This window comes from Macaca mulatta, chromosome 9, assembly GCF_049350105.2.
Source record: "Macaca mulatta isolate MMU2019108-1 chromosome 9, T2T-MMU8v2.0, whole genome shotgun sequence".
NCBI lineage: Eukaryota > Metazoa > Chordata > Mammalia > Primates > Cercopithecidae > Macaca > Macaca mulatta.
The window spans coordinates 123,191,060-123,212,783 of NC_133414.1; the positions used below are offsets into that span (position 1 = coordinate 123,191,060).

General features: G+C 34.6%; 1 protein-coding gene and 1 long non-coding RNA gene across 4 annotated transcripts in view; both read left to right on the top strand.

Annotated features, from left to right (window-relative positions):
* SHOC2 (SHOC2 leucine rich repeat scaffold protein) overlaps window positions 1-3,294 on the top strand; it is a 91,094-nt gene extending 87,800 nt beyond the window's left edge. For 2 of the 3 annotated variants that reach the window (XM_077944945.1, XM_077944944.1), the window contains one exon: window positions 1,226-3,294. In XM_077944945.1, coding sequence (XP_077801071.1) covers window positions 1,226-1,434 — 209 coding nt within the window. In that variant the 3' untranslated portion in view covers window positions 1,435-3,294. The remainder of the gene's footprint in view (window positions 1-1,225) is intronic. The other variant, NM_001257588.1, reaches the window with a different exon arrangement.
* A 3,494-nt stretch (window positions 3,295-6,788) lies between these two features.
* LOC114670039 (uncharacterized) lies at window positions 6,789-21,409 on the top strand. The gene is made up of 4 exons (XR_013398413.1): window positions 6,789-7,008; window positions 9,527-9,639; window positions 14,745-14,929; window positions 17,793-21,409. It is a non-coding gene; the product is annotated as an uncharacterized LOC114670039 (long non-coding RNA).
* The last annotated feature ends 315 nt before the right edge of the window (window positions 21,410-21,724 follow it).

Consider the following 21,724-nt stretch of genomic DNA (forward strand, 5'->3'; position numbering starts at 1 on the left):
ATGTTCTTCCATCTGTAGTGCACCGTCCCACAGGAACTATAGGTTAGTAAACACCACATGTTCTCACTCATAGGTGGGAATTGAACAATGAGAACACTTGAAAACAGGGTGGGGAGCATCACACACTGAGGCCTGTCGTGGGGTGGGGGGAGGGGAGAGGGATAGCATTAGGAGATATACCTAATGTAAATGAGTTAATGGGTGCAGCACACCAGCATGGCACATGTATACATATGTAACAAACCTGCACGTTGTGTACATGTACCCCAGAACTTAAAGTATAACAACAAAAAAAATGGTTTTGGAGATGGTTGACAATTCAAAATCTAGCGCTGCTGCTTATTGGCTTTGTGACTTTAGATAAGGTATGTAAACTCCCTAAGCCTCAAGTTTCTTACCTGTAAAATGATGATAATAGTAAGTTCTCATAGGGTTGTTCTGAAGCTTAAATATCTTACATGTAAACACATTGATTACATACTAGTTATTATTTCTGTTAGTTTTCTAATACCACTGTCAAATATTCTGAATTTTGAAATTTAAAAATTGGAAACACATGAGGCAAATTTACACATATATTTCTAGTATTTATATTCACCTGATCTCATTTAATTGCTTGAGACATTTTCCTAGAGAATACAAGTATCCTAAGATAGTCTAAGAAAAAAATTTTAAAGGTCTCATAAATCGAGTTTTGGCTTACTGCCATACATGTGATAACTCTCAGTGAAAGCTTCATATTAAGTAATAAAACTTTTGCACTTAAGAAATCTATTTGAGAAAATTTTACATGTACAACAGAAAAGTGGTTATAGACATTGAATATATAATAAGCTCACTTTTGGAGTTTAAAAATATATATAAGTAAGTATTATATATGTGCCAAACTATCCCAAACAGAATCTCTGGAGATGGGGCATATGTATTTTCAAAATACAAAGCTCTCCAAGCTTGAAGACCTACCATAAAGGAAGGAGTTCTAATTTATTTAGTTTGTATGGAGTGTGAGCTGGACATCAGGAGTTTAAAAAGTCTTCCAAGTTGATTTGAATATGCAGCAAAATTTGAGATCCATGGTTGTAGAGTTTTAAAGCTAAGAAAGGAGAATTAAAGGAAATGTGTGTTCAGTATATGTAATGACCAGCATAGCATCATGCCCGGTTGAACTTTTAAAATAGCAACTAATTTTTAAAAAAATAATTGATTTGATTTTTTTTTTTAACAGGTACACTGGAGAACCTAGAAGAACTGTATTTGAATGACAACCCTAACCTGCATAGCCTTCCCTTTGAGCTGGCACTCTGCAGCAAGCTTTCAATCATGAGTATTGAGAACTGTCCACTCAGTCACCTTCCACCTCAGATTGTTGCTGGGGGGCCTTCTTTCATCATTCAGTTCTTAAAGATGCAGGGTCCGTATCGTGCCATGGTCTGATACAAATCTGCTGGTCCCACACACTGTTCAAAAATAGACTGCCATTAATGTTTCTTATCTATATCTGTATCTATTTATGTAGATATTGGTATATGGCAGATTTATAAAAATTGCATTATGTGTTTATGCTAATAGAGGAATCATAGCCATTTAGAATTTTTTTTAAATTCTGTACAAAAGGCTTATATAAGTTTTCTTTGCTGAATATGATGGATGTTTTTCTGTTGTGTATTCTGATATGCCAGTTTGCTTAAAACATTTGCCAACAAATTATGAAGTTATTAAATTTAAGGGACAGAGGTAGTATAGTTAGATATACTTTCTCTTAGGAAAAATAATGGGCAAACAATTTTGTTGCAACTTTTCATATATATTTTCCCCTTACCAATTGTTGTATCTTTATAGTATTGTAGGCCCTGAAAGTAGAATTTTTCTTTAACTTATTTTGAGATTTGAGATTTAAATTTTATGTATTGTTTACAGTCAGAGTAAATCACTGGATTTTTTGTTTGTTTGTTTTGATTTGCTCTGTTTTATTCAGTCAAATCTAGAGTTTGAATCCTCTGCTAAAGAATTTGCATCAGCTGGTTTAAATAGTGAAAGGTATTTGCTTGTTAAAAAAAAAAAAACCAAAAACTGGCAAAGTGAAAAGTTACAGTCGAAAATCTAGAATTTCTTTAATTATGCTTCTCTGACGAGTTGTGAAGCGAAATACCTGAAGTGAATCTTTGAGTAGGAGAAAGGGTATTGAGACCTTTTCTAGTATGAATATTTTTTAAGTTTGGGGGAAGAGAAACTTGTAGTGAAAAGGAGTTTTTTCATTCCTGAAAGTTGCAGATCCACAAAAACTAACAGGATAATTTGGCAAATAAATTACATATAAACACACACAATCTATATATGTATATACAATGCTATATAGATATGTATTTATTATATCATAAACTACAGTAGGTAACTTTAAGGATTTCTTCCTATCCTTGTACAATGACATGAATGTCTTTCTTTGAAAACTGCAATATATGTATGTTTCAAGGTTATTTAACAGTGTACTATGGTTTTATATCTTGACTTGCCTTGTACATCTTTCAATTCTGGAATATCTGTGTCTAAGCACAATATCTTCACACTGTGCTGTATTGCTGCTGAACTAAATGCACTTTTCCCCACATGTGGGGCACTGGCTTCAAACAATTCAGTTCAGTATCATTACTTTTAATCTCATCTTTCCTTTCTTGGTATTTGTTAATACAGTTATGGAAAAGAGGCACATTGCATAGAAGCCATTGGGGAGTTCAGTGGAAGTTCTGTAAGATGTGCATGTACTATTTGATATATTTTCTTTTGCTTCACTGCTTTTAATACTTAGCAGTATTGTTGGTCTAAGTCAATTTGATTATTGAGGAGTCTCAGAGCAAGTTGCGTTCTGGATGTCATCCTAAAAAACACTTCATATATAATTAATAACTATTTTGTATAATTACATATTGCTGCTTGTGTTTTTTTTTTTTTCCATTTAGTTGGGCGTTGTGTTTTACACAAAACCATTTTTGAATTAAGGCTGTGATATTAAGATAGAAATTTGGACTGTTGTTCTGCTTTTCCTGGCACTCAAATTCATGACTAGGTTTTAGATCAAACCTATGTTTGTAATTAGAGATTTTATAAGGATCAACTAAGAAATGGAAGGCAGGTGAAGATATAAAACCCTAGAATGCTTAAATGTGCTGTAAAACTATTGTAGATGTCACTGGATTTTACCAAGTAATATCCTTTCTTCTTTTTTTTTCCCCCATCTACTGTGGCTTTTCAGTTAAAATTTTGTTTATAAAAGGAATTTGTTTATTACAGCTCTACCTAGAGCTTGTGTGTATGTGTGGTTTTTTAAATTCCGTATCCAGGTATGTTTATGTATTAAGATGATGGAACTTGAACTTTAAAGGTAGTAACTAAATGTCTTTTCTTAAAAAAAAAATGGTTATTGTTTCTTAAAATGAAAATAGAGTTCTAAAAGCATTTTCGTTCCACCTTTTTTATGTTAATCTGTAACAGAAATGTAAAATGATCAGTCTTACATGTAGAAGTCATGCTGTGTGTAAGCAATATAATGACAAATTATAAAAAATTTTGAAGAAGTATAAAACATATATCCTCTGTAGTCTGTCACCTTGTAAGAGCCCACAAATTTCATTATTTCTACCAAGAAACTAAAATGAACTCTGATTAAGATATCCCTGTGAAATCAAGATATTTAATATTTAAATAGTTTGAATATAATAAGGGATATTGTTGAAGACTACATATGAGCTAATACTTTTTCCTGAAACTGCAATGGGACTAATTGGCATATCCAAAAATTTGCCTTTCTTTTAAAGAAATTATATTTAGTCTCTCCATGAGACTCAGCAAATAAGAATGTTCAAGGATGTTATATTATAAAAACATTGCTCTAAACTTTGCTTTTTGTTAATATGTAGCAGAAAAATGGCAATGGTAATGTCAGGCTGTCCTTTTGTGAGAGTTTAATACTTTCTAAATCCCACATGATTATTTTATACAGAAAGGGGGAGGTGCTAAATAATTTATGAACTTTATAGATATAAATGAAAACAGTAGATGATACAGGAAGGAAGGGAAAATACACTTAAAACATTTATTTTTACTTAAAATGTAGGTATTGCAATGGGAATGATCTCTAAAAAATGTAATGCAAATTTCTAATTTATCTGTGCAGCTTGAATCATTTAAAATAGATAACTTATTATACATTAAAATTTATCTAGGTTTTCTGTAAATCTTTGTTAAAACCTTTTGCTTTTCATCTGTTATTTCCTTTTTTTTCCTTTTTTTTTTTTGGAAACAGAGTCTCGCTCTGTCACCCAGGCTGGAGTGCAGTGGCGTGATCTCGGCTCACTGCAACTTCCGCCTCCCATGTTCAAGCGATTCTCCTGCCTCGGCCTCCCGAGTAGCTGGGACTACAGGCGCCTGCCACCATGGTCGGCTAATTTTTCGTATTTTTAGTAGAGACGAGGTTTTACCGTGTTAGCCAGGGTGGTCTCGATCTCCTGACCTCGTGATCCGCCCGCCTCGGCCTCTCAAAGTGCGGGGATTACAGGCGTGAACCACCACACCCAGCCTCATCTGTTATTTCTAAGCCATGTGCATTGAATCCAAATTTCACCTTGCAGAATTTATAATTGTTTATTAATAAGAATGTATAGTAACTAAGTATATAAAAGTAGACACTTCTGAAATGAAAAGGGGGCACTACCGATAGTTATATAGGGCCAACAGCGCAACAGTGGTCTCAGGAAATCAGAATATATGATCACTCTTGCATGATTAAAATTAGATGAAAGCAGATAGCATAATTCAAAATAAACTGGAGAAGTATACATTCCTGAAATCTATAAACTTGAACTAAAATGAATTATTTGTGAGGAAAGGTCTCCTTCTGCCTTGATCAGAAGATAAGATAGTATATCAAATGTCTTAGCTAAAACTTTTCTCTTGCGTTATTCTTTTGAGTAGTTTAGTCTTTAGGAGTCATTGGGAAACGCATGGCAAATCTTCAGTTGATTATGTAATCTTGGAGAATTTGAATGTGCAAGAGTTGTGACATTGACTTGGTATCTAAGGGAGTATCTTGAACATTGTTATATTAGGAAAATATGAGAATGTTTTATAAAATAGTTATCAGTACTTTGTTATTGAATAGAATGCCTTTCTGAGAAAAATTTCTGGGTTTATTTTTTCACTTTAAAAAATGACTTTAAAAATAAGGGATTTTTTAAATTTAAAAAACTGGAGTTGGTTCTCATTACCCTTAAAAAATACTTTCTTTTGTATACACTTGTTAAATATCCCACTGACATATTATAAGTTCTTTATGTAAACGGTTTTGAATTTAAATACCTGTCTGTGATCAAGACTTTATCTGGATAGTAGTTTATAGTATTTCAGACTGGAAATGTTTCCAAGTTTGTTAGGAGGAGTAGCCTCTACTGTTGAGAGTAGTTGGGGCAGGGCATGCAGTATGTAGCTTTTGCAGTTTGTGCAGTATACAGCAGCATAATATACTGGGGGTGATGTTCATTCACATCATAGATTTGTATGTTATCACAGTTTTTTTTTTAGCAGGTGTTGGTAAAGTTTCTTGTTCTAACAAAATCAGTATATTATGTCACATTTCTGACTTAAGAACCTTAAGGAAGGAGCCTTTTTGTTTGTTTGTTTCTTGCACAATGTGCAAGTTTGGCTAGAGGGGAGATTCTGTCTTTGTGCAAATTGTTAGAGTTCCATCCTAGGAATCCTAATAATAATGTAATAATATTTAAATGGCATTAGAAGCATTTTATATGTTATAGGTACTCCAAAAAATCATCTTTCTTGGAAAATCTAATAAGAGTTTTGGGTGCTTTATCAGTGACCATCATCATTTAGATGTTCTGTATTATCTAATTTGCTTTTTATAATTACTGATATTTCTTTTCTTTTCTCTTTTTTTTTTTGAGACAGAGTCTCACTCTGTTGCCCTGGCTGGAGTGCAGTGACGCAGTCTTGGCTCACTGCAAGCTCCACGTCCCGGGGTCACCATTCTCCTGCTTCAGCCTCCCGAGCAGCTGGGACTACAGGCGCCTGCCACCACGCCTGACTAATTTTTTTGCATTTTTAGTAGAGATTGGGTTTCACCATGTTAACCAGGATGGTCTCAATCTCCTGACCTTGTGATCTGCCTGCCTCGGCCTCCCAAAGTGCTGGGATTACAGGCGTGAGCCACTGCGCCCAGCCTGTGTTGTTTCTTAAAATGAAAATAGATAAAGTTTTTAAAGCATTATAGAGAATTTAACCTTCCGCTGGTCTGATTAAACAGTATACAAGTAGCATCTGCATCAGCCATCTATGCCATTTTCTTTTTATGATTTCGAAGAAATTATTCAAGAAATCTGCCAATTTAGCTAGTACTTAAAACCTGATGTCCACTACTAAAAATGTTTTATGGGTGGATCAAATAATTTATTTTAATACTAGTCTTGAATAGAAAAATATACTAATACACACTTTTTTTACATTTGCTGTTTGTCTCTTCCACCTCAAAACTCATTTTTAACATAGTTCAGAAAGTTACCTTATAATTGCTAAATAAGAACATGATATATTTAACAGTTTGGATTTTTCTCCAGGTAAAGATTAGGTTTCCACTGATGTTTAACAGGGCTTGTACTGTGCTTAGAATACTTAGCTATTCTGAATTATGATTCAAGGCTAAAAGGTATAAACAGCCTTCACATAATATACTTTGAACCTGAATTATATTGTTGATTATTTCGACTTTATAAAAATTGCCATTTTAGTAAGTCATTCTGTATTGTTATTCAATGGAAATAATGTATTTGTAAACGTTCTGCCATAGAGTCTTTCAAAAGATTTCCAATGCTGTGTGTAACTGAAGCTGGACCTGAAATCAGTCTTTGCAGTGTCATGAAACCATAAAAATGTGGAACTGAGAGAAATGACTTTTTACTACTATGAAATTCTTCTGGAAAACTTGAAACAGCAAATGGCATGCAGAAGGTATACAGACATAAGTGCACAAAAACATGCAGCATAGTATTTGATATGGTCAGTGGTGTCCTTCAATATAGTTATGTTGTTTACATATTACTATTTTGAAAACCTTAAATTTCAGGATTTTGTTGTTGTTGTTATATCCTATAATGAAGACTGTGCTCTATAATGGAGAAATGAATTCTTAGAAGTAATTCTCCCATGCTCTGAGCCTTCTAGTCCTAATAGTATTTTTATCATGATCTCCATGTTATGTAAAGAAAATGTTTTTGTTTTCTTTTGTAAACTTTCATAAGAAAGTTTGCTCTGACTCAGCTGTTTAGGATGTCATGGTAACTAAAGGTGGAAATTGAGTGCAGGTTTCCTAGAAAAATAAGGTGTAATATTGGCTAATAAAGAAAACTATGTAAGTTTGTGTTTTAAAATGTTTCACAAGAACAAAAGCTACGAGGATAAAGGAGCTTTTGGATAAAGGATAATGATAACTATTGAATTGACTGAAGAAAACTTAAGGAAGACAACAAATTCTAGTCCTTTACACAATGTGATTAAATGTCATCTTTCCTGGTATCATTCTTTAATATGTATTTTTAAAAACCACTGTGGCTACTTGGAGAAGAATAGATTGAAGGATATCACAACTAGAGACCAAGAGGCCAGATGAGAGACTGTTAGAGTCATCCAGATGATGGATGACAGTGGCTTTGATTGGAATTTTAGTAATAGGGGTGGAAAGAATGACCCTTAAGGGACCCTTAGCAAGACATATTAGTAAGAAGTAATGATTGAATGGGTAAAATGGGTAAGGATCAAAGAATATTCCCAGGTTTGTGGCTTAAGCATCTGAGTGTATTTACTAAACTAAGGAACCTTGTCAGAGGACCAGATTCTTTTGGTTTGTTTAGAGGTAGGAAGAGAATGTGTTTTAGAGCCCGTGGAAAATCAAGTGGAGATACCAGGTAAGCAATTGGATACATACATGTTAGGAAGTTAGGCCTGGAAACAGATGATCCAACATATAGATGGTAATTGAAACAAGGATTCCCTAGGGAGATTGTGTAGGATGGGAAAAAGATGGAATCCCTGATGAACTCCAAAAATCAAGAAGTAGCTGTAGTAGAGGTGAGAAATTTTATTTCCTTAAAGAATTGGGGTGGAGAATGTTAAGGGCAGTATAGGACTGCTTATACTCTTTATTTAGATTTAATTCCCTTAAATCTTCTCTTTAGAAATAACATGTAAAGATTGAGCTTATTTTTCTGCATTAAAAAAAAATTTTATTGCTCTTTTCCAGACTTTTAATTATTTAATTAACCTGTTTATGCTGGTTTTTCCCTCTTCATTTTGCTCTTTAACTTTTCCTTTACTTTGTGGTTAACCTTGTGGAATAGATTAGGTTTGAGATAACTACTAGGTCTAGTTTTTAACTCATCTGTGACCCAGAGTGGCTTACCTGATCCAGTTAAAGAATTAAGATTTTTTTTCATAGTCTTAGCTTTGTTAGCAAAATTTAGGCCTAGGAAGAGAATGCCTGTATTCTGGAAGGGCCCAGTTCTAAAATAGACAGACAAAATATTCTGACTTGAAAAGAATACTGTTATAAAAATAAATTACATTTAAATGATTAGATTATTGGCTCTGTAATGCTTTAGTAGATTGAAGTGATTAGACTGTTAAACTTTTTTTTACTGGAATTTCTTAAAGACTGGGTAATCATTTATTCAAATTACAAGTGCATATATCTGAGAACATATATACAGCCAGATGCTCTACCCCTGAGTTATACCCCCTGAGAACATATATTATAAATATTATCTTCCAAATCAGGCATTGTAAATGTCCAGATCTTTTTAAAAAATATTTTATTTGATTGAATAATTTCCTTGTTGAGATTAGAGATAAGAATCTAAATGTTTGGATTTTTTTAGTTTAGATTGTATCACTAACTTTGAAAATTAGTTGGAAACTCCAGTTTTAATGAAATTTATTTTCTAGAGCAAGAAGGTGGTGGATTTTAATGCTCAGTGTTTTAGACTCTAAATGACCATATTTCTTATGGCAGAAGTGCACACAGTGTTTGGGATTCATTTTTCAGTTTCTGAAATGTAAAGATGTACCATGTGTATACACGTGTGTACATACATACGAATATATGAAAGAAGAGAAAAGGGATAAAATCACGAAGGTGAAAATACAAACAAAAGTGAACTTTATTTGTCTCAACTCAGGCAGGTGACCAGTTTGTCAAGAAGTTCTTCTCTGGTTTTCCCTGATTTGGGATCATTATATTTTGCTGAATTTTATTTATTATATATTCGATGTCTTTTAACTAGCACTGTTCATTAGTGCAAAATTAAATGTTTATCCTATATCTTCTGTTGTCAAACACACACTATGGACAGATAGAACATTTTTGCCCTTAGATCACAAACTAATGGAATTCACACCTATTTTGAGTAACCTACTTTTTTAAAAGTAAGAGTATCTGATTTAACTCAGAATTCGATTTTTCTAACCTCCAAAGCACCTCCTGTGACTGCGGAATAAAGTCCATCTTGGGGCAAGTGAGAACATTGATTGCCTTTATAGAGACTAAAATGTTAACAGTGAAGATTCATGGGTGAACCTAGATTTGAGGTAATCACTGTTTTCTAATAAAATATTTGGAGATGACTTTTCTTTTTTCTGTGATCATCAACTTAGAGGCAAGTCATAAATTTACAGATTTTGGCCTTTGATGTGCACTTCAAAAAAATACTGTACATCCAGTAATTCTGGGTAACCCTTAATTTATTTGGATTGCAGGTGAGAACCGTAAAAGCAAACTTTTTCAAATTTTATGTTTTTGTACAATAATTTATCCAGTTAATTTTCTCAGGGCATGATCATTGTTACCATATTCATTGGGTGTTAGCATAGATGATATATCTAAGAATTAAGCATTACTGTTTTTCAGTTTATATGTGTATACCCATACATATGTATATTTGTTTCATTTACCACTCTTCATGGAAATTACATTTGTAGGACATTTGAATATTATTTACTACATACCCACTTAAAAAAATACTGTACTGTAAACCGTTCTTCCAAGGGAAGCCTTAAAACAATTTGAATTCAACAAGAGTTTGCTTGTGCCTGTGTGCCTTGGCAGTTATTTTATAGCTTTTCTCTATTATATACTATTGTTTGTCCAAGAGCAAATTTTTAAAAACAATTTGTATTACTAGCATTCCATTTGGGCTGCAAGTTAAATTGAGTGTTGTTAAGGACCTAGGTTTCTTTTAAACCTTTAAAAACTTGTCATGACAATGTTGGTAATCATTTTTTTACACTTCTTTAGTTTTAGTTATGCTTAGTTTGTTTATTTAAGGATCAGTTGTGTATTATTTTAGACAAATAGCTAATTTCATGTTTCCTTTCCTGATTCTTTGGTTTCTATGTAAATCTAACTTCATTTTCAGGGAATATCCAGGGAAAGTGAATGACTTATACATTGATGCAGTGTCATATCAGCATTGAAATTACAACCTTAGTCTTTCACTACTTAATCAGTATTCTTTCTACTCCACTGTATTGCCTCACCATCTAAACCATGACATCTGCACTGGCCTGATTGAAATAGGCTAGCCAGGTGAAAGCTGATAAAGTGGAGCCTTGACTAAAATAGGCTAACCAGGTGAAAGCCATATCAGACACAACTTTTCTCCCATTAATCTTTAACTTGAAAAAGCATATATTGTAATAGCCATAAATTTGATTAGTTTCACATTTCTTTCCTCCTCATCCTTTTAAACCAAATGCAAGATTAAAGCCACAAACAAAGTGCAAGACTTTAAGTGTATAATCTATAATTTGCATACTTAATTGCTGTTATTTTTGTTTGGGATCTTTCATGTTGTTTATAGGGAGAATATCAAATACAATTTTTGTCTTGGACAGTGACTTTACAGTTGTAGGTTCAAAAAAATCACATAGACTGCCCCCTTTCTCTCAGGAAGATAAGACATTATCCCATTTTAAACTAACCAAATCAAAAGGTTTTTAAGCCAACTGTCTGATAAGTAGTATAAGGATACTGGGGACCACCTGTCCTAGTATAGTATTCTTTTGATTCTATCACATTGACTGTGATTTTGTGAATTGGTGATGATGCTTTAGCCACGGTCACATTCTCTTTTCTAAAATTTCAGCTTTGGGAGAGATTGGAGCTGTGCGTGCAGCAGTAATTAAGAAAGAGGGCCTCCTGGCTAGCCAATCTGATTGGCTTAGATGAATCCAGGGGGAAGAAAGGAATGACAGGTATTGCAGCCAGATTGCATTTCTTCCAAGACCAAGGAAGCCAGGTGGCCTGCAATATATAAATGCAAATTAAAGTTATCACAGTTGTCTTTTGTAGTATGGTTGATATATGAGTCTACATTCAAGTTCATTTTTTTTCTATCTGATGACTTTCCTGGGAAAGTCTAAGATATATTTTTTCTTTATCTTTTTTTTTTTTTTTTTTTAAAGGTGTCTTGCTCTGTCACCCAGGCTGGAGTGCAGTGGCATGATCATAGCTCACTGCAGTCTCCAACTCCTGGGCTCAAGTGATCCTCCCACCTCTGCCTCCTGAGTAACAGGGTGACTACAAGCACACACTACCACACCCAGCTAATTTTATTATTATTATTGTTATTATTTTGTTGAGTCAAGGTCTTGCTATGTTGCTCAGGCTGTTCTCAAATTCCTGGGCTCAAGCGATCCTCCCACCTCAGTGTTCCAAATTTCAGGCATGAGCCACAGTGCCCAACTGATATTTTTTATATCTCGTTTCTTAGGAAGAATCAGCATGTATATCATTCAGCAAATATCTGAGCACTCACCAACATGCCGAGCACTGATTTAGGTGCAGGATATGTTAGCAAACATAACAGACCATAGTTACATTCTAGTAAGGCAAGCAAAAGGTAAGTAAATTTTATGATTTATTAAAGGTTGATAAATACTATTTATAAAAAAGCAATGGACTTCTGGTTTCTGATGCAACATGTAAGGAGCTTGGAAGTTGTCACTCTGTCCTAACAAATAGAAAGCTAAACAAACTGATCAACAACTTTTCTTAGATCCATCAGAGAATGGAGGTCACAGAGCAAACTGAAGCCACCCAAATTGGAGAAAGACACATGAATGCAGAGAATCAACAACTTACTGGATCAAAAACCCACAAGCAGAAACCTTTGTGGGAACCAAGGGCAGAGTAGGAAAAACCTAAGCTATAATTGACAAACTGCTGGAAGCTCAATGTGGACAAGTCTGAGAGTTAACTTGTGGGGGAAGGTGATGGATATGTTAATATGATTGTAGTAATTATCCCACAATATATGTATATTAAATCATGTTTGAATATATTAGGTCTTGACAAATAACTTTTAAAAACAAAACCTTGGAGGGGTATCAAAAATGGATCCCCTCCCTTTTCTGAGTTTTACCTCTAGGAGCCCTACCCGGTTCTCATAGTGAAGATTGAGAAGAAAAAAACCAAAATCTCATGTTTCCAGCATGGGGAGAGAAAAAGGAACCATTTTGAAATACGCCAGAGCATTCTGTATTTCTTAAAAAAGCCTGGCCTCAAGAGAAATTATTTTATCAGAGCCTAACCTCCTGCCTACCCAATTCAGGGAAAGGGAAATACCCAACTTTAGTCACCTCTAGCTTTCCATGTGGGAGAAGGGAAATCTCCAATTCTATACTTCTTATCTGACTTAATTGGGAGTGGGGGAAGGGAGGCTAAGAGCATTTGTTTAGGTCACAGCACAGAAGCACAAGCTCACTAAAAGACTTGAGACCTAATCCTAGGACTGTAGAATGCTTCCCCTCCCGACCACAACTTAGCACTACACTACTAAAGGCCTATTTACCTCAGTTCCTTTTAACCAGCACATTGTGGTTAGCTTTCAACAAAAAAATTACAAGGCATACTAAAAAGATAAAAACACCATTTGAAGAGACAGCAACCATCAGAAGCAGACTCAGATATGACAGATGCTGGAATTATCAGACCAGGAATTTTAAATAAGTACGATTAATATGCTAAGGGCTCTAATGGAATAAGTAGACAGAATGTAGGAACAGGTGGGTAATATAGCAGAGAAATTCTACAAAAGATTTACAAATGCTAGAAATAAAAAACACTAACAATAAAGAATGATTGGCTAGTACACTGGACACAGCTGGGGAAGGAAGCTTGAAGATAATGTGTCAGTAGAAACTTCCCAAATAAAAAGCAAAGAGGAGAAAAAGCAAAACTAACTGGAACCAAATATCCAAAAACTGGGACAACTACAAAAGATGTAATATACATTTAATGTGAAGACCAGAAGAATAAAGAGAAAGAAACAGAAGTACTTCAGGAGTAATGACTAAGAATTCACAAGATTAATGTCAACCTGCAAGACTGTTTAAACACTGAACAGTTAATGTAATCCATCACCTTAACAGGCAAAGAAGAAAAATCATGTATCAATAGATGCAGAAAAAACATTTGACAAAATCTAGCACTCCTTCATTACAACTCTCAGCAAACTAGGAACAGAGTAGAACTTACTCAACTTGATAAAGAACATCTACCTGAAACCTACAGCTAACATTATGTTTACTGGTAAAAACAAAAAAAAAAAAAACAAAAAAAAAACTTGAAGCTTTCCCACGAAGACCAAGAACAAGGGAAGGATGTTCTCCCTCACAGTTTCTTTTCATTATCTTACTGGAAGTGATAGCTAATGCAGCAAGACAAGGAAAGGAAGTGAGAGTCATACAGACTGGGAAGGAAGAAATAAAACTCTTTGTTTACAGATGATATGATTGTCTATGGAAAACCCAAAGGAATTGACAAAAACAACTGATGATAGCAAGTGATTATAGCAAGGTTGCATAATACAAGGTTTATATACAAAAGCAAATTGCTTTCCCATACAGAGAAACGAATAATTGGAATTTGAAATTAAAGACATAATACCATTTATATTAGTACCTCTCTCCCAAAATGGAATACTTTGGTATCAATTAAACAAAATACAAAATACACATGAGGAAAAATACAGATCTCTAATGATAAGACTAAATGAAGAGAGATTCCATGTTCATGAACTGGAAGACTTGATATTGTCAAGAAGCCCATTCTTTACAACTTGATTTATAAATTCAACATAACATAATCTCAAAATCCCAGGAAGTTGTTTTGTGGATATTGACAAACTGATTCTGAAACCTATATGGAGAGGCAAAAGATTCAGAATAGCCAGTGAAATATTTAAAGAGAAGAAAGAGTCAAGAGGACTGACACCACCCAATTTCAAGACTTACGATAAAGCTATTGTAATTAATACTGTGGTATTACAAATGGATCAAAGTAACACTATAGAGTCCCCAAAAAGAGACCCACACACATATTGTCAACATTTTTGACAAGGAAGCAAAGGCAATTCAGTGGAGTAAGGATAGTTCTTTTCAACCTAACAGTGCTGGAACAACTGGGCATCCATATGCAAATATAAGCAAATCTAGGCCTTAAACTTTTCACAGAAATTAACTCAAAATTGGCCATACCTAAATGTAACATAGAAAATTATAAAACTCCTAGAAGGAAACCTAGGAGAAAGTCTAGATGCCTTTAGGTCTAGCAGTGACTTTTTAGATACAATACCAAACCCACAATTCATGAAAGACATCATTGGATTTTATTAAAATTTTTTGTTCTTCAGAAGACACTATCAAGAGAATGAGAACAACAGACTGGGAGAAAGTGTTTGCTGAAGACATACCTGATAAAGGACTCACCCAAAATAGACAAAAGAGCTCTTAAAACTCAGCATAAGAAATGGAACAACCCAATTAAAAAATGAGCAAAAGATCTAAACAGACACCTCACCAAGAAGATATACATATGGTAAGTAACCTCATGAAAAGATGGTCAGCAGCATCTATCATTAGGGAATTGCACATTACAACAATGAGATATCACTGCACAACCATTAGAATAGCTAAAATCCAAAACACCAACAGCACCAATGCTGGTGAGAATGTGGAATAACTGGAAATACCATTTATTTCCGGTGAAAATGCAAAAAGGTACAGTCACTTTGGAAGACAATTTGGCAGTATCTTACAAAACAAAACATACTCTTACCATATGATCATGCTTTTTAGTATTTACTCAAATATATTAAAACATCTGCTCAGAACCCTGCAATTAAATGTATACAGCAGCTTTACTCATAATTGGCTAACTTGCAGGCAATCAAGATGTCTTTCAATAAGTGAGTGGATAAACTGTGGTACATTCATACAATGGGATATTACTCTATAGGAGGAGGAGTGGCAAATACTGTAGGTATCACAACCAGACCCCTTGTATGCCTTTACCATTTTGATGCACTCTGACTGCCTCTCAGGGTCACATAGAGAGCCTGAGGTGTCTGGGAAATCCCTAAATAAATAAGTTATCAAGCCATAAAAAGACATGGAGAACTGAAATCCTTATTACTAAGTGAAGAAGCCAATCTGAAAGGATTTTATACTGTATGATTCTAACTAAATTCTGGAAAAGGCATATGTTTAGTGACAATAAAAAGATCAGTGGTTGACAAGAGTTTGGAGGAAGGGAGGAACGAATATGTAGAGCACAGAGGATTTTTCGGGTGGTGAAAGAACTCGGTATGATATTATGGGAGATACATGTCATTACACATTTGGCAAAACCTGTAGAATGTACACCACCAAAAGTGAACACTATGTGAACTATGGTCTTTGGGTCTTAATATGTATCAGTCGTCAGCAGGACATTGGCTGGGAAGGCTGTGGGTGTATATGGAATAGGTATATATGGGAGCGCTGTACTTTGCTCAATTTTGCTCTGAACGTAAAATTGCTCTTAAAACTTGTATTTGAAAAAATATGATGTTGCTATTTCAGATAGGGTGGTATGGGTAAGTCTGGCTAAGAAAGTGCCATTTGAGTCTTAATAAGAGATGAAGTTTAGTTATATCTGAGTGAAGGGCATTTTGGGTAAAACAGCTGATGTTTAAGGAAAAATGAGGCCTGTGTGACTGGAGTGAGGAAAAACAAGTTGATTAAGAGTAGATCATAAAGTCAGAGAGATGGGGAAGAGAAAAGCAGATCACGAGGCTTTGTGTGTCATGCTAAGGATTTTAGTTTTTATCCTGAATGAAGTGAATAAATGTAGCTCTGCCACTACTAGTTCTGTGACCTTAGGCAAGTTATTTTTACCTCTCTGCTCCAAATTTACTCATATCTAAAATGGGTATAATAAGAATACCAAACGATTAGTGTTAGTAATGTGAGCATTAAAAGGAGTTTTGTTTATATATATATATATATATGGCTATTAGTATTTGCATCATTATTTTGAACAGGGGAATGACATTATTTGATTAGGTATTTAAAATGCTCCTGTTTGCTGTGTTGAACATATACAGAGGTAGTGATGAGGAGTAGAGGTTATTAGTGGCACAAGGGTGAAAGCAGGTAGACCAATTAGAAGGCAAGGTCAATAAACAAACAATAGCTTGGATAAGAGTGATTGCAGTAGAAATGGTGAGAAGTAGATTCTAGATATACCCTTAAATTCGTATTTCCTGAAAGATTGTATGGCAAGTGTGAGAAAAGGGGAGCGAAGGATGATTTTAAGGTTTTTAGCTTGAGTTCCTACAATTACAAGAATCCCACCAACTGTAAAAAAAAAAAAAAGTAGTTGCACGTATCTATGGGATGCATGCAGTTATATAAGGATACAATGTGTAATGATCACATCTGGGCAATTGAGGTGATGTCCATCACCTCAAACATTTATAGTTTCTTTGTGTTGGGAACATTCCAAATCTAGCTATTTTGAAATATACAATAAATTGTTAACTATGATTGCCCTATTGTGCTACCAAACACTGTATCTTATTTCTTCTATCTAACCATATTTTTGTACCTATTAACCAACCCCTCTTTAACCCCCACTCTCACTGCCCTACCAAGCCTCTGGTAACCACCATTCTACTCACTGCCTTCATGAGATCAATTTTTTTTAGATGCCACTTATAAGTGAGAAGATGTGTTTGTTTTTTCGTGCCTGGCTTATTTCATAGTGTCCTCCAGTTCTATCCATGTTGCTTCAAATGACAGGATAACCTTCTGTTTCATGGCTGAATAATACTCAGTTGTGTATATATACCACATTTTCTTTATCCATTCATCAGTTGATGGACACTTAGGTTGATTCCACATCTTGGCTATTGTGATTACTGCTATAATAAACATGGAAGTATGGCTATTTCTTTAATATACTGATTTCCTTTCTTTTGGATATGTACCCAGCAAAGAAGTTATTGAACCATATGGTAGTTCACTGTTTAGTGTTTTGAGAAACCTCCATATTGTTTTCCATAGTGGCTCTACTAATTTACATTCCCACCAACAGTGTATGAGGATTCTCATTTCTCCACATCCTCAGCAGCATTTATTATTTTCTGTCTTTTTGATAATAGCTGTTTTAATTGTGGTGAAATGATATCTCATTGTGGTTTTGATTTTTATTTCTCTGGTGACTAGTGATGTTGAGCATTTTTTCATATATCTGTTGGCCATTTGTATGTCTTCTTTTGAGAAATGTCTATGAAGATCTTTTGCCCATTTTTAAGTTGGAGTATTAGTATTTGCTATTGAGTTGAGTTCCTTATATATCCTGGTTATTAATACTTTGTTGGATTAATAGTTTGCAAATATTTTCTCTCATTCTCTAGGTTATCTCTTCACTTTGTTGATTGTTTCCATGGCTGTGCAGAAGCTTTTTAGCTTGAGGTAATCCCATTTGTCAGTTTTTGCTTTCGTTGCCTGTGCTTTTTGAGGCCTTATGAAATCTTTGCCCAGATCAATGGCCCGAAGTGTTTTCCCAGTGTTTTCTTCTAGTAGCTGCAGGTCATATATTTATGTCTTTAATCCATGTTGAGTTGATTTTTGTATGCAGTGAGAGAGATGCCTATTTTCATTCTGCACATGGATATCGTTTTCCCATCATGATTTATTGAAGAGATTATCCTTTCCTCAATATATGTTGGTGCCTTTGTCAAAAATCAGTTGACTGTAAATGTATGGATTTATTTCTGAGTTCTCTATGCTGTTCCATTGGTCTATGTTTCTTTTTATGCCACTACCATGCTGTTTTGGTACTATATTTTGAGGTCAGATATTGTGTCTCTAGGTTTGTCCTTTTTGCTCAGGGTTGCTTTGGCTATTCTGTTTGTTTTTTGTGATTCCATAAAAATTTTAGGAATTTTTTCCTATTTCTGTGAAAAATGTCATTGGTATTTTAATAGTGATTGCATTGAATGTGTAGATCACTTTGAGTAGTATGGACATTTTAACAATATTAATTCTTCCAAACAATGAACACAGAATGTATTTCCTTTTGGTATGTGTGTGTCCTTTTCAATTTCTTTCAGTAGTGTTTTATAGTTTTCATTGTAGAGATCTTTCATTTCTTTGGTTAAATTTGTTTCTAGGTGTGGCTTTTTTATAATTATTAGAAATGGCATTGCTCTCTTGATTTCCTTTTCAGTTTGTTTGCTCTTGGCATATAGAAATGCTACTGATTTTTTTTTTTTTTCAAGTGCACAACTAACATCATAGCTCCTGATTTTTGTATGTTGATTCTCTATCTTGTAACTACTAGTTTATCAGTTCTAGTAATGTTTTGGAAGAGTCTTTCATTTTTTCTAAATGTAAGATCAAGTCATCTGCAAACACAGACAATTTGACATCTTCCTTTCCAATTTGGATGCCCTTTATTTCTTTGTCTTCCCGTAGGAATGGACTCTGGATGGGACTTCCAGTACTATGTTAAATAGAAGTGTTGAACATGGGCATCCTCATTGTGTTCCAGATTTTAGAGGGAAGGTTTTCAATTTTTCACCTTTCAATATGATGCTAGCTGTGGGTGTGCCATATATGGCCTTTATTATGTTCCTTCTATACCCAGTTTGTTGAGAGTTTTTATGATGAAGGGGATGTTGGGTTTTATCAAATGCCTTTCCAGCATCTATTGAAATGATCGTATTTTTTTTGTCCTTGTTTCTATTAATGTGATGTCACACTTATTGATTTGCATATGTTAAACCATCCTTTTATCCCTAAGATGAATTCCACTTGATCATCATGATCTTTTTTATGTGTTGTTAGATTCAATTTACTAGGTTTTTGTTGAGGATTTTTGCATTTATGTTCATCAGAGATATTGGCCTGTACTCTTTTTTTAAAAATTATTATTGTATGATTTTGGTATCAGGGTAATGCTAGCTTTGTAGAATGAGTTTGGAAGTATTCCCTCCTCAGTTTTTGGAAACAGTTTGAGGAGAATTAGTTCTTTTAATATTTGCTAGAATTCAGCATGAAGTCATCGGGTCCTGGGGGTTTTTCTTTGATGTTAGACTTTATTACTTCTTCTTTCTTGGTACTTATTATTGATCTGTTCAGGTTTTCTATTTCTCATATTTCAATCCTAGTAGATTGTATGTGTTTAGAACTTTAAGCCCCAGTGGGCATGTGTTACAGTGTGCTTTTTCAGTTTTGCTGTCCACAAGCGGCTTGTGTTAATCAGCTCAGTTAGACCCTCTGCCTTATCGCAGGGACAGAGGGCTTTCTGTATCCCAGATTCTTGCCTTAGTATACCAGAAAAATTGGATCACATGTGGGCTTGGAGAATGAGTGCAAAGTTTTAATGAGTGGAGTAGCTCTCAGCGAGTTGAATGGGGAGGCCCTAAGAGGGATGGAGTGGGAAGGTGATCTTCCCCTGGAGTTGAGCTGCCCAGAGGTAGACTGTCCTGTGATCGCCCTGGCTGAATTCCATATTGTCCCGCATTGATGACCCGTCAGCATTTGCTGGTACCTGTCGGTGTGCTCTTCCACTCTGCCCCTCAAGAGGTTGACATTCAGGAACTTCTGTGTTGTTCCGCCAGTGTGTTCCTCTCTGCGTCCAGCCGCTTATCTCTGTGCCCGCTAGGGTCTTGGGGTCTCAGGGTTTTCATAGGCATAGGATGGGGGCATGGCAGGCCAGGGTGGTCTTGAAAAATGCAACATTTGGTTGCGAAAACTAGAGTGCCTGCCCACCTAGGTCCGCAGGCACAGGCCCGAGGGTAGAGCCCTTGCTGGGTACCCTTCGTGTCCCTACCCAGCACTTCCCTGCCCCCTCCCATATCATTTACATAATGACTTTGTCTTTTTATAATTTTTTACTAGAATTCTATTTTGTCTGATATAAATATAGCTGCTACTGCTCTGTTTTTGGTTTCCATTTGTGTGAAATATCTTTTTCCCATCCTTTCACTTTTAGTCTACGTGTGTCATTGCAGATAAAGTGAGTTTCTGATAGTCCGCATATAGTTGGGTCTTGCTTTTGTTTTTGTTTTTAAATCTATTCAGGCACTCTGTCTTTTGATTAGAGAATTTAGTCCTTTTACATTTACCGTTATTATTGATAGGTAAGGACTTACTACTGCCATTGTGTTGTTTTCTGGTTGTTTTGTAAGTCCTGTCTTCCTTCTTTGTCCTCCTTTGTGGATAAGTAGTATTCTCTGTATTCTCTGGTAGTATGTTTTAATTCCCTGCTTTTTATGTTTAGTGTATTTATTATAGGTTTTTTCCTTTGTGATTGCCATGAGAATACCACAACTTTGAATTTTCCCCCCAAACACTAAAAAGTATATTGTCTTTTTCCTTTTTTAGAGTTTGACATGATGAAATATGAAAGATCATGGAATTAGTCTGAGCTTTATTATTATTATATTAAACTATTAATCTGAGAATTTTATAATTTATAACTAATTATCACTGACATTTATCACTGTCACACCCGGGTACCATGAAGTTACCATCTGATTCATTCTTGGATGTGAATGTTACCTTTCTTTAAAATTCCTAAGAGGAAAAGACAAAATGCTTCCCAAGATATGAAACCAATGGGAAAGGCGACAAGTAACGTAAAGGCATTTGTCTTCATTAACCAAAGTGGAGAATACAGTGTGTGAACTAAACTTCCAAGACTTTTAATCTAGCTAATGCTAGAATTGTAATGTGCAATATCATCAAATGCTTCTTTTTGGGTAGCAGTCTTTAAATCTGGAAGAAAAAACTTCCCTTATTTTTTATATTTTTTCACAATTTCTGAAAAATTTAACTCTTTATTTTGTGAGTTACCGGTTTTTGTTTTTCCTTCTGATCTTAAATGCTCTGTGTGTATGAAGGGTATTACATTGTCAAGTAAGTCACATATATATTTTTCAGTTGTAGGTAGCTTTTTTATGTAAACTATGAAAGTAAAAATATATATAAAAGTACACGAAATACAAATGAAATTTATGATGCATATATAATTGTAGTTTGTTCATTTGCATTGCTATATAGTATTCCATCATGTGAATATACCACAATTTATATCACCATTCTGCTGCTGATGAATATTATGATTCCTTTTCAGTTTCAGGCTTCTATGACTAATGCTGCTATGAACATTTTTGAATGTGTCTTTTGATAAACATATGTATGTGTCTATGGTATATACCTAAAAATGGAATTACTTATAGAATATACAGATATTCAGATTTACTAGATACTATTTGTATTAGTCTGTTTTCATGCTGCTGATAAAGACATACTCGAGACTGGGAAAAAAAAAAGAGGT